The sequence below is a fragment of the Pipistrellus kuhlii genome, unplaced genomic scaffold (assembly GCF_014108245.1).
Source record: "Pipistrellus kuhlii isolate mPipKuh1 unplaced genomic scaffold, mPipKuh1.p scaffold_m20_p_22, whole genome shotgun sequence".
Taxonomy (NCBI): domain Eukaryota; kingdom Metazoa; phylum Chordata; class Mammalia; order Chiroptera; family Vespertilionidae; genus Pipistrellus; species Pipistrellus kuhlii.
The window spans coordinates 767801-780607 of record NW_023425521.1 but is presented as its reverse complement, the minus strand read 5'-3'; the positions used below and the strand labels follow the sequence as shown (position 1 = coordinate 780607).

The following is a 12807-nucleotide window of genomic DNA, read 5'->3' as shown; positions in this document are numbered from 1 at the left end:
TGTGTGTGTTCCTTTGACCAGAGAGGGGTAGGCATTGGGGACCCTGGACACCGCTCCCTCCTTCCCTGCAGGGACAAGGAAGGGAAAGCCTCCCGCTCCCCCCTCCCTCTGTGGGGCGTGCCGCCCCCTCCGCCCACCCCCAGCCCAGAGGGCTCAGGAATGCCGCCCCCCCCCCCCCCCCGTCTTTTATCCTAACGCATCGCCAACCCCCTCCCTCCGGCGAGTCACGGAGAACCTGTGGCCACCCCTCCCGCCCTGACCCTTCCGGGCTCTGCCCCAGGGATTAGGCTGCCACCGCTACCGGCCCAGCTCTTTTCTTGACAAACAAAAGCAGACAAAACAGCCTTTGGAAACAGCAGGAGGCGCTGGAGTTAGAGCTGAGCGGGACTTCCACACGGGCCCCTGTGCCTGGCCAGTGGGCGCTACGCTCTTTCCCGAAGAGCTGTGCCTGGGCAGCACCCAGGCTGGAGCGGGCAGTGCTGTGTGATGAGCCTGGGCAGGACAGCTACCAGGCGTCCCATCGAAGCATCGGGACAGACCAGGCGACCTGGCAAATGCTGAGAGGGTTCCTGTCGCCTCTCCGCTCCCCTGAAGGAGGGCAACTCTGCCACCTGCTTCCAGAGCGATGGGAGGGGTCTGCCCTCTGCGGCAGTCAGTGAGCCTGAGAACCAACCGGACTTCAAAGCAGAGCCCCCGGGGAGGCGGTGGCCCTGTGAGTCAGCCGGCCTGGCTGCGGGGCCTGGGGTGTCTGCGGTGGTCCAGCGCCGGCGTGGGGGTGGCGTGGGGGCAGTGACTCACCGCCTGGAGCTGGGAGAGTCAGTAACCCCAGAGGCTCTCCTGCTGCTCCAGGTCTCATTCCTGGGGCTTCAGCCTGGAAGCCAGAGGGTATGAGAAGCAGGACCCTGGGTTCTCTTACAACAGCCCTGCCCTCACCCCTTCCTGTGCACATTCCTGACTCCGGGACTCCTGGACAGCCCGCCCCCACCCCCACCACCACCCCCAGCCCGCTCTCACTGTCTTCAAATGGGCCATCAGCCTTAGTACCTGGGCTTTGGGCTGGTGGGAGGGATGCGCCCTCTCTGACCCTCACATCCTGGAAATAGCCTGGGCTCTGCCACCTCCTGAGCTGCCCTCCCCGCCCCCCCGCCCACATTGCACTGAACCCTGCACACCGGGCACCGGGCACGCCTCTCCCTGGGGCATGAATGGGCTGCCAAGTTGCCAGTGGGGTCTACTGAACGAATTTGATCAAGTCCAGAAGGCCCTTTTCATCACGCCATTCCCAGACCTCCCGATATGCCCTGGGGGCGGGGTGAGCTGCCCTGGGAGTTTGGCATTTTCTCTGATCTCCTCCCCACCTCCCGCTCCCCCCAAGCGCCCAGGCCACATTCTCCCTAGTCTGTCCACCGCCCTGCATGGCGTGAGAGCCAGAGACCAAAGGAAACAGGGAGCAGAGAGGAGCTGCAGAAAGATCTCCTCCAAGAGGGGGCAGGTGGGGACGTAGAGCACAACTTCAGTGTGGCTCTGCGGCCTGGAGCGTCATTCCCTGCACCCAAGGGTTGTGGGCTCAATCCCCCAGCTGGGACCCATATGGGGGGCAACCAATGCTTCTCTCTCACATTGATGTTCCTCTCTCCCCCTCTCCTTTCTTCTCTCTCTAAAATCAATAAAAAGCATATCCTTGGGTGAGGATTAAAAAAAAGAAGAAGAAGCCGAAACTGGTTTGGCTCCGTGCATAGAGCGTCAGCCTGCGGACTGAAAGGTCCCGGGTTTGACTCCAGTCAAGGGCATGTACCTTGGTTGCGGGCACATCCCCGGTTGGGGGTGTGCAGGAGGCAGCTGGTCGATGTTTCTCTCTCACCGATGTTTCTAACTCTCTATCCTTCTCTCTTCCTCTCTGTGAAAAATTAATAAAATATATTTTAAATAAAGAAGAAAAAGCAGCAGCAGCAGCAGCAGCAGCAAAACTGGCCTGAGCAGCCCACCCCCCAAAAACAAATCCACAGAAAACGGGGCAGGGCTCAGGGCTGCCAGGACCCATCACAGAACTTTCCCGACTCTGGTTTGGCGTCAAACCAGGAAGGGATGCCTGCCCTCTGGGATATCCTCTGCCTCTGGGTCTTGAGGGTGCTGTTCCACAGGAAGCAGGATCCCAGGCAGCCCCCACATGACCTTTGGAGGCTGAGGGTGTTTTATCTCTGCCCGCTGGTAGCTGGGAGATGGAGTTTGGAGAGCTTGCCCGGAGAGAAGTTTCTCGAGGTGGTGAGAAATGGGTGGTGGGAGGCGAGGTTTCTAGGAAGCAGAGGCGAGTGGCCAGGAGTGACCGCTCATTCCACACAAGCACTTAACCTCTGACGCGGCCCCGGGCTGGGGCGCTCACCTGGAAAGAAGGCGGCCTTTACTGGCCCTGGGGCTCAGGCAGAGCGTGGGCTCCATGGTTGGGGCTTACTGCACCCCGGCAGGTGGAGAAGGGAGAGCCTGGGAGGAAGGCCTTGGGGCCCCCCAATGCAGTCTGCGTCTGGGCTTGCTAGGCTGAGCGCCCCTGTGGGCAGAGCCGCGTGCCAAGTACTTGGGGAGAGGCAGGGTCCGCAGTCTGAGGGCAGAGACAGGACCAGAGACTGCTCTTGAGTAGGAGAGTAGGGCCTTTGAAGAGACAGGATTAGATCTCAACCATTTCTTTTTAATTGATTTCAGACAGGAAGGGAGAGGGAGAGAGAGAGAGAAACATGGATGATGAGAGAGAATCATTAACTGGCTGCCTCCTGTATGCCCCACACTAGGGGTGTCGAACTCAATCAGAGAAGGGGCCAAAATCTAAAATCCAGCCTAAATCGCGGGCCGAATGGTTTACTGAACAGTCATAAACTTTCATTGTGATGGAAACGCAGCGGAGTGCAGTGATGACAGCGCGGTGTGGGCCACATTGCAAGGCCTGGCGGGACGGATTTGGCCCGCGGGCCTTGTGTTTGACACATGTGCCCCACACTGAGGACCAAGCCCACATGCCCAGGAATCGAACCCGGGACCCTTAAGTCCATAGGCCAATGCTCTATCCGCTGAGCCAAACGGGCTACGGTTCAACCATCTTTATAGATAACAGAACTGGGGTTGCTCCATCTCCCTCTAAGTTCCCGCAGGGTAAATGGGCCTCCTTCCTCTACTCTCCCCCGCCCCTGAGAAGAAAGCCAGCTTGAGTGTAACTTTCTCCGCTCCCCCAGCTACCACCAGGGGACTTCCGTCCTTCCCATTCCCTTCGTCCACGGCCCTGATTTCCCAGGCTTTCCCCAGCTCACCGGGACGCCCTCCCACTTGTCGCGATGGGGACACTGCCACGTTGCCAGTGCCGTAGGCCACAGCCAGAGCTGGCGTCCAGATGCCTCACCCCACCCTTCCCCCCCAGAAGCAGCCTATTGCCTCTGAGTGCCTTCCTTCCCAGCTAGTGCCCCCCTCCCCAAGTCTGCCCTCCTGAGGGCGTCCTTTCTAACTGAGGACGCCAGCAAAAGAAATGGGGGGGGGGGGAGAATGCTGGGCCCTGGGCCCCAAAGGGAGGGGGGAGTAAAAAGGAGGCACTTAAGGCACCTACTCCCCGTGGGCAGGCTCTAGACAGCCGCTGGATACACCCAAATGTTAATCACCAATTAGCACAATTCAGGTGGAAAGGGAAACTTTATTACGTGTAAAATGGCCCTAATGTGGCAGGCGCTGTGGGCTTAATTCCTTGAGATAAGATGCTTTTAGGCTAATCAGAGGGGCTGCGGGCGGGATATAAAGGAGGCTGGGCTGGCAGAGGCAGAGGCAGCTCCGGGTCAGGAGGAGGAGGAAGAGGCGCCCTGCCCTTGCCCTCTGGGAGGCTGGAAAGGACGGCGGTGAGAGGGCAGCTGGGACGGGGACCCGAGGGGTTGGCCTGGGACCCCGGGAGCTCGGCACCTGGCACCCCTTTCTCCGCTCCGTCGGAGGTCTGGGGGCTCCTAAGCCCCCGTGATGAGGCAGGAAGACGGGGTCTCGCCGCCCGCACATGTCGAGCCTTAGCTTTGGTTGTTAGGGCCTGGCAGGAAGGTTACTTATACTGACGACCCCGGATGCAGCGGAGGGGAGGTGGGGGCAGCCCTGGGCGGAGGGGTCAGACCTCAGAAAGAAGTCTGAGAAGGCAGAAGGGGATGGTTCCCGGGTGGTTTTCACTTCGGGCCAGAGGGCTGTGATGATTTAGGTGACAAGCCAGTGTGAGCCTGGGAGGCCGGCTGGTATGAGCTCTGGAGGGCTCTGAGGGGAGAATCCTGCCAAACCACATGCCTATGATGTCTAGCCACGGAGCCGGGAAGGGGGGCTGTCCAGGCACACAGATCCCACTGCTTACTCCTGCCTGGAGCACCCCTCTCTCCCTCCCCTCCCCTCTACTCTCCCCCACCCCCTGCCCCCCAGACTCCACTGAGACACAAAACAAAAAGGCAGCTCACCTCTGGGCCCGATTCCTTGCTCCTTCTAGTTACTAGCTGTTACTTAGCTACTAGTTACTTCTAGTTACTAGCCGTACTGCCCAGCACTCCCCACCCTCCCTGAGACCCTGCGCCAGCCTCTTGGGAAAACTCCGAACCACAGGACTCTTTCGGGACCCCCAGGGCTCTGAGGCACGCTGACCGCTCGCTCACACAGTGCTCCCCACCCCCATCCTGCTCCTGCTCTCTCTCAGCCCAGGAATAACCCTTGGAAGATGGTGGCCATGAAGCTCTCTCTGCTGCTGGTGTCCGTGCTGCTGGCCGTGGCGCTAGGAGAGAAGGAAGAGAGCCCTTCCAGGTGCGGAGAGGAGGGAGGAGCCGGCTGCTGGGGGGGGGGGGGGGGGGGGGGGAGACAGGGCTCTGGTCTTGGGGGCGTGAGAAAGCAGGAATCCTGGGCCAAGAGAAAAGAAGCTCCGGGGGAAACTGCCAGGAGCCTAGCAGAGAGCAGAGTGAGGACAGGAGCCGAGAGGATTTCTCATGAGCTACTGCTTAGGCCTCTGGAAGGCCTTCTCAGTGGCTAAGCATCTGAAGCAGATGAGTACAGCTCCCTTAACCATTCCTTCCGGCGAGCACTGGGTCACCTAACGGGATAAAGGACCCCCTCGCCGCGTGTACAAGAGCGGGAGATGCACGTGAAGAGTGGTCCACAAAGCCCCTGACCTCATGGCGCGTACAGGGCCAAGGGGAAGACAGACAGAGAATCACCCGGGCGAGCTGTGAGGAAGAGCAGGGAGCACTGGGCATGAGCACAGCGGGGGGCTCTGTGGTTTGGGGACCAGGAGAGACCTATCCGAGTAACGTACTGGACACTCTTGGCCGCAAGGACAGCACAGGCTCATGTGCGTTCAGTGATGTGAACCCAGGCACGGCTGTCAGAGACGTGTACGAGAAGTTGAGAACATAGACCTGGGCCGGACTGCCTGGGGTGAACCCTGGAGCTGCCACCTATGCTGTGCGCTACATCCATCCCTCTGCTCCCTGGTTTCCTCATTCACCAAAAGGGGGTGTGGCTAGAGTCTGCCTCCTGGGGTGGCGTGAGGATGGAAAGAGTGTGCGTGTTAAAGGGCTGTGAGAGGCCCTGCCTCACGCTCAGGGGCTCACTGTTGTCAGCGGTGACCGGGAACCAAAGACCTAAACCAGGCGTGGCCGGGGCCAGAGGCGTACAGGGAGGCCCTGGGAGCCAGACCTTTGGGACCAGGGGCCCCTCTGATCCCTCTTCGCCCAGAAGCCGAAGCCACACACACGAACGAGGCAGGAAGTGAGCCTTTCTGCTGAAAATAAAGTCCAAGGGGCTCAATGCAGAGCCAAGAGGGTGTCTCCACAAAAAACGGACCCCGAGAAATGGGCTGGTTCATGTTCACACGCTGGCCTCCTGCCAGCGACAGTCACGCGTGCCAGGACGGTGAACCCCTCCACCCTGCCCCTTCATGGCACCCCGGCTTCTCCTCTCCCCTCCCTGCCCCTCAGAGTCCACCTGAAGGTCAGAGGCTCCACACCTCGAGGCCGCAGGTACGCCGAGGGGACTTTCATCAGTGACTACAGTATCGCCATGGACAAGATCCGCCAACAAGACTTCGTGGACTGGCTGCTGGCTCATCAGGGGAAGAAGAATGAGTGAGTCATCGCGCAAGCGCCTCCTGTCCCCAGCCTCCGGCTCCCTTCCCGCATTCAGACCAGGGCCATGGCGGCCCCTGCGATGCACAACTCCAGGTGGCGCCTTTCACTGAGCGACGATAGGGAGCTGGACTGCGTGGCGGCCCTGCCTTGGGCAGCGGTCCAGTGTGGGGGCAGGACTAGGGCAACCTCCCAACCCTTTTCTCCCAAGGGGAAGGTCAGGGAAGATGTGGGGCTGACTGAGGAGTCGAGGCGGGGGGTGGGGGGGGGGGGAGGGTGTTAGGGCGGGCGGGGGGAGGCAGGGCAAGCTGAGCTGCTGCCAATGACTTTTTGGTGGTGGCCTCTTCAGACTCGGGAAATAGAATGAACTGCCCTCATCCTACCTCCTTCTCTTTGCCAAATGTCTCCATGCCCTCACTGCTTGGTTGGCATGGTAGGTTCTGGAAAGCTGTTCCCTGGCAGCTGAAGACAAGCGGTGGGTGAGGAGGTTGAGGGGAGAAAGAGGTACCCTCTGTGCTGCCACCCACTCCCTAATCCTTATCTTACCAGCTGGAAACACAACATCACACAGAGGGAGGCCCAGGCCCTGGAGCTGGCCCATCAATCTAACAGGAAGGAGGCGGCCAGGGAGCAGCAGGGGTGAGTCAGCCCACAGGGGAAGGAGGGTGTGGGGCCTCCTAACCCACCCCCACCTCATTGTTCCCGCTCCCAGACTCCAGAGCAGGGCCAGGCCCCAGATAAGCAGCCCCTTCCACTCGGAGTTCAAAGAGGGGTCTTCGCTGAACTCTCGGAGGTCAGCCTGAGCTTAGGGGAGAGGCCTGGGCGGGATGGGGGCGGGGTGCATGGGAGGGTATGGGGCCGGGGTTTCTAAGATTGATGACTTCGTGTGTAGTTAGGGGCAGCTAAAGAGACCTCAGGACCGGCTTCCCCACGTCTCCCTGCCACACACCAGGAAGGACATCTGTGGGCCTGGGCCCATCCTGTCCCACGGCCAGTCCCTGAAGGCAGTTGCCCGCCTCTGAGGAGGCTGAGGAATCTATGGCACAGATGGTTACGAAGAGCGAATGTCACCGCAATAATCTCTTGGGGGTTCGGACTGCATTCTGGGATACTTGTAGAGTGGAGGGGGGGATGTCTCCCACTACAATTCGGTTTGGCTTTGCCTGAGGTGAAGATTGGCAGGCAGATAGGGTTGGCGTTTTAAAAGCTGGGGGAACCCAGAGGCAGCTGTGTTGACTCCCTCCCCCGTCCCCTCCCTGGGAGTCCCGGCCTCGTATTTACTCTCTCTGGGCGGGGCCCGGGCTAAAGCAGCCCGCCTGGGCTTTCTCCTTTGCAGCTCCCTACCCACCAAGCCCAGGGAGGAGGACCTGCTGAAGGACTTACTGCTCCAAGAGCTGCTGGCCTGGATGGTGGATCAGACGGCGCTCTGCAGCCCCAGGTGGCAGAGGGGAGGCTTGGGGAGGCTTGTGTCGTGGTTATAAGCTTGAGTATTGGGGTCTGACGCAGGTTCGAATCTTCACCCCAACATGGGCTGGCCCAATCTCAGGCTCCCCGAACTTCACTGTTTTCTTGAAAATCGGGCACTATTGAAACCGATTCACGAGGCTGCTGTGGGTTTTAAATAAGATACCGTAAGGAAAAAGCCGAGAGCGACCTCTGTAGCTAGTAAGAGTTCAGTAATGGTGGCCGCTATTAGTACTGCTTGCCCTTCTTTCTCAACCTCTTCCAAGTGAGATGCTCTCTCCCCTCTCTGCCCACCTCGCTGACCTGCCCATCCTGTCCTCAGCTCCACCTCTGTGCCTTGGTGCCATGGCACCTTCCCAGGGATGGAGGCACGATGCCCTTCCCTGTAGCTGCTGCTGGTCTCAGTGGTCATTGGATCCATATCCCTATTAGGATCCATTTATGCCCTAGAATAGTGGTCGGCAAACCGTGGCTCGCGAGCCATATGTGGCTCTTTGGCTCTTCCACAAAATACCACTTGCGGGGGCGCACGTACAGTGCAATTGAAGGAGTACCCTAATTAAGTTTCTAACATGTACCTACCTATATAGTTTAAGTTTAAAAAAAAAAAAACTTGGCTTTCAAAAGAAATGTCAGTCATTGTACTGTTGATATTTGGCTCTGTTGACTAATGAGTTTGCCGACCACTGGCCTAGAGGAAAGGGACAGCTGAACTCCATGAGAGACCCACCCACCTAATGGGTGAGACAGGACACTCATTCCGAGTGCAGATTCCCAGGCACAGAAACCAAAGACATTTAGGCCAGCGGTCACCAACCTTTCGGACCTCGTGGACCACTGACCATCAGTTGGCGACCGCTGATTGAGACTTCCATGCTGGGGAGCTGGGGAGGACTGAGGGCACAAACGTGGGAGGACTCCCTGAGGGAGGCTAAGAAGGTGAGGGGAATGTGACCACGACAATAGAGAAGAGGGTATGAGAAAGTCTCCGGGCTTTTTGAATCACTTTGATTATTTATCATTAGAAAGGTGCTCTGGAAGTGGGAGCAGTTGAACTATGGCTGGGTGCCAGGATAAATTTACTTTGCTGATGCCAAGCTGATAACCACCCTCCGTCCCCTCCTCTCTCTCCTCTCCACAGGATTCAGTGACTCTGACTAAACCCCGCTCAGGACTGGACTCTGCCCTTCCCTGACTCAGCTCCTGGGTACCTAGACAAGCCAAATCAATAAAGTTTAAGCTGAAATAAATCTTTGTGCCCATTGTCAAAATATTTTCAAATGTCTACTGAGCTCATTTATGTGCCGTGTACCACCCAAGAGAAAGAAGATATGGCTCCGACTCACCTGCTAATTCATCTATTTATTCTGTAAACACTTACTGGAAACTTAACATATTCGGGGGTTGTGCTCAGCATGCGGGAATGAGGGAAACCAGTACCATCCTTGTCCCTGTGAGGGGTTGACAGGCTGGTGATGAAGGCAGACCTTCATCTGTAAACACACACACACAATGATCACGGAGCATGCTGAGTTCTGCAGAGAGGAGGTTGCTATGAGAGAGGACAGAAACCGGATCCAGGTGGAGTCAGGAGGGCCTCTTGGAGAAAATGACATTTAAGCTGAATAAGATTTGAAGGATAAAAATGGCCAGGCCAAGGGTGAGTGGAGCCTTCATATTAACCAGAGTTATTATTACAGCAACATGGGCAATGGGGAGAAGAGGACAGGCAGGTCTTGACAGGTGGGCAGAGGCCATGTTAGAGCTTTTGGATTTTACCCTGGGTGCAAGGACAAGTCTGGGAGGGATTTTAAACAGGGTCAAGTCACAGAGGATCTATTTGCATTCCCAAACCATCACACTGGTGAAAGCAAGAATTACTATAGTATAGCCCTTTAGCTGGTTTGGCTCAATGGATAGAGCGTCGGCCTGCGGACTGAAGGGTCCCTTCATTCTGGTCAAGGGCACATGCCCGGGTTGTGGGCTCGATTCCCAGTGGAGGGCGTGCAGGAGGTAGCCAACCAATAATTCTCTCTCATTATTGATATTTCTATCTCTCCCTCTCCCTTTCTCTCTGAAATCAATAAAAATATATTTTAAGAAAGAATTACTAGTATATTGAGATGATTAGGGATGAAAGGGGAAGAGGAAGACCAGTAAAGAGGATTTTGCAGGATTCCAGGTTTATACTAGGGTGGTGGTGGTGGGGACGGTGGGGGGAGCAAAGTGGGCAAACTCAATATACCCAGAAGTCAGTGCCTTTACCTCCCATGTTCAGAGCCTTCCCCACCTCAGCTTGCTGCCTTCTCCAATGCCCTGCATCCACAGAGATGATATACCTTCTCTCCCTAGCTCGGGTCACCTTTCCCTGGAATGCCCTCCTTGATCTAGTCATAGTTTAGTAGACTACTAGAGTCAAACACACCTAGATTCAAAGCACTTACTAGCTCTGTGAGTTAGCAAACTAGTTTCTTTGTGGTCAATAAAAGTTAACCTTTGTTATTATTACCCACACACCTAACCCTTAGTTGAAAAGGGTATTAGTTTAAATCAGGGAGTGGCAAGCAGGATGGCTAATGGTCTGGGTCAGTAACAAATGATCATGAGCCAAGTGAGGAGGGTGTAAGACAGCAGGAAGGATGGGATCTGGGGAAATGGAAGAGACACGTTCACCTAAAATCTTTCTGGTGCCAAACAACCCTCTTCTGAGAGCTGAATTGGCCTAAGCACTGTCAGTTTGCCATCTCTCCCATATTTGGTTTCCTCTCCTCTATAAACTCCTGAATGTGTACCACACAATTTAGAGCATGCCTTTGTTCAGAGGATGTATTTTAATGATTCTCCATGATAGTACCGAATGTCTTGGGGAGAAGTTTGAATCTAGATTTCTGAATTCTTGGGTATCTCTTGAAATCACTAAATCAGAAACGGTTATTTTAAAATATTTTATGCAATGTTCTTGGTATGGGGCAGGCATTGTGCTCAATCTCCTATAAACATTTTTTTTCAGCCAAAACCAGTTTGGCTCAGTGGATAGAGCATTGGCCTGCGGACTGAAGTGTCCAGCCAAGGGCATGTGCCTTGGTTGCGGGCACATCCCCAGTGGGAGGTGTGCAGGAGGCAGCTGATCAATGATTCTCTCTCATCGATGTTTCTAACTCTCTGTCCCTCTCTGTATAAATTCAAGAAAATATATTAAAAAAAACATTTTTTTAAACTTTAAAGTATTTCTTTATTCTTTTAAAAATAAAAATATATTTACTTACTTTAGAGAGAGAGGAAAAGAGGGAGGGAAGAGAAAGAAAAATAATTTTGTTGATCAGAGCCCTGATCGGTTTGGCTCAATGGATAGAGCTTCGGCCTGCAGACTGAAGGGTCCCAGGTTCTATTCCAGTCAAGGGCATGTACCTTGGTTGCGGGCACATCCCCAGTAAGGGGTGTGCAGGAGGCAGCTGATTAATGTTTCTAACTTTCTATCCCCCTCCCTTCCTCCCTGAACAAAATCAATAAAATATATTTTTAAAAAATCATTTTGTTGCTCCACTTATCTATGCATTCATTGGTTGATTCTTATATATGCCCTGACCGAGGATCGAACTCACAACCTAGGCTGACACTAACAACTGAGCGATTCAGTCAGGGCTGAAGTTTTTTTAAATTATTTTTTTGTTGTTCAAATTTATAAACATCATTTAAAAGTCATGATGATCTCATTGAAAGCCTCATCACAACCCTTTAAGTCACACATGTGTCAAACACAAGGCCCGCGGGCCAAATCCGTCCCGCCAGGCCTCGCAATGTGGCCCGCACCGCGCTGTCATCACTGCACTACGCTGCGTTTCCATCACAATGAAAGTTTATGACTGTTCAGTAAACCATTCGGCCCGCGATTTAGGCTGGATTTTAGATTTTGGCCCCTTCTCTGATTGAGTTCGACACCCCTACATAACACCATGATAGCTGCTAACCATGTTCTACACTGCCTCCATGAGGCAAAGAATTAAAAGCCTATCCTACCAGCCACCTTGCCGCAAGCCGGTGAGTCACTTAAAGCAAGTGAGGGCATCTGTCACAGCCAGTATTCATGGTGCACTGTGGCCACGAGCTTCTGAGAGCCATTGTTAAATTGTCAGGAATTTTGAGAGCAGGCTGTAAAACCACTGATAGCTTGAAATTGGCCATGGACAGAGGATTTATACCATGGCAATCCAATGCCCTGCATTCACCTGGAGCCTCCTGTCCCACCTGGAGAGGTTGTTAAACACTTACGAGCATATTACTGGTCAGCATCCTTTCTCTCAAAGTATAAAGGAGAACAGATGTGTACGAATAAGGGAATAAGCACATCTGCTTGAGGATGGCAATGAGGTTTGTCAAGGGTCAATGTCTGTATCTAAAGGAATAAAGGAGTGAATACATATATGTGCATTTGAGGATATGGATAGTTAAATCTAAGGTCTAGGGTGTGAGTTAGGGGTCAGTGTGTGCACCTTAAGCTGTCATACAGTGCGAGTCAAAAGTGATAAATGGGCCTGGCTGATATTTCTCAATGGTTATTCTTGGTTGTAGGCTCCATTCCCAGCACATGCAGGAGGCAACCCATTGATGTTTCTCTCTCACATCCTTGTTTCCTCTCTCTCCCTTCCTCCATCCCCTCTCTTCTCCACTCTCCCTAAAATAATAAAATTAAAAAAATAAGTCAATGGAAAAAATATCATGTGGGGATTAAAAAAAAAAAGTGATAAATGAAGGTGTGTGTAGATGGTGTCAATGGGTACCTAAAGGACCAAGTTTTTGTGTTAGCAAATGGTGTAGTAGGAAAATGAGGATATGAGTTCAGTGTATCAGTATGGGACTAGTGTGTTTTTCACAGAAAGGGGTGGAGAGGTATATTAGAAGTCAGTGTGTATGGGGGGTGGGGTCTGAAAAAGCTAGTATCTGTTGAAGAGGACAAATATATGTTTGAAAAAGGTTGTGTCTAAAGGGGCGTATGCTATCTGAGCTAGTGTCTGAGACTGAATCTGAAAGACAATTATGAAAGGCTGAGTGATTGTTTTAGCCTTGGTCCGTGCATCTGATAAGACTGTCCTCTGCTTCAAGTAACAGAAAAACACAAAGTAACAGTGGCTTTAACAAGATAGAAAATTATCTCTTTCTTGTAAACAGCCAAAGGCAGGCAGTCCAGGGCTGGAGTAACATCTCTGCTCCACGAAACCCTCAGGGACCCAGGCTCATA

The 12807-nt window shown here is 54.1% G+C and overlaps 1 protein-coding gene across 1 annotated transcript; it reads left to right on the top strand.

The window, feature by feature from the left end:
• Nucleotides 1-3805: 3805 nt before the first annotated feature.
• LOC118726536 (gastric inhibitory polypeptide) lies at nt 3806-8821 on the top strand. Its single transcript, XM_045586073.1, has 6 exons — nt 3806-3866; nt 4688-4791; nt 5961-6107; nt 6657-6746; nt 7444-7545; nt 8713-8821. Exons 2-6 carry the CDS (start codon nt 4709-4711, stop codon nt 8720-8722), a joined length of 432 nt encoding a protein of 143 aa, XP_045442029.1. The 5' UTR covers nt 3806-3866; nt 4688-4708; the 3' UTR covers nt 8723-8821.
• The last annotated feature ends 3986 nt before the right edge of the window (nt 8822-12807 follow it).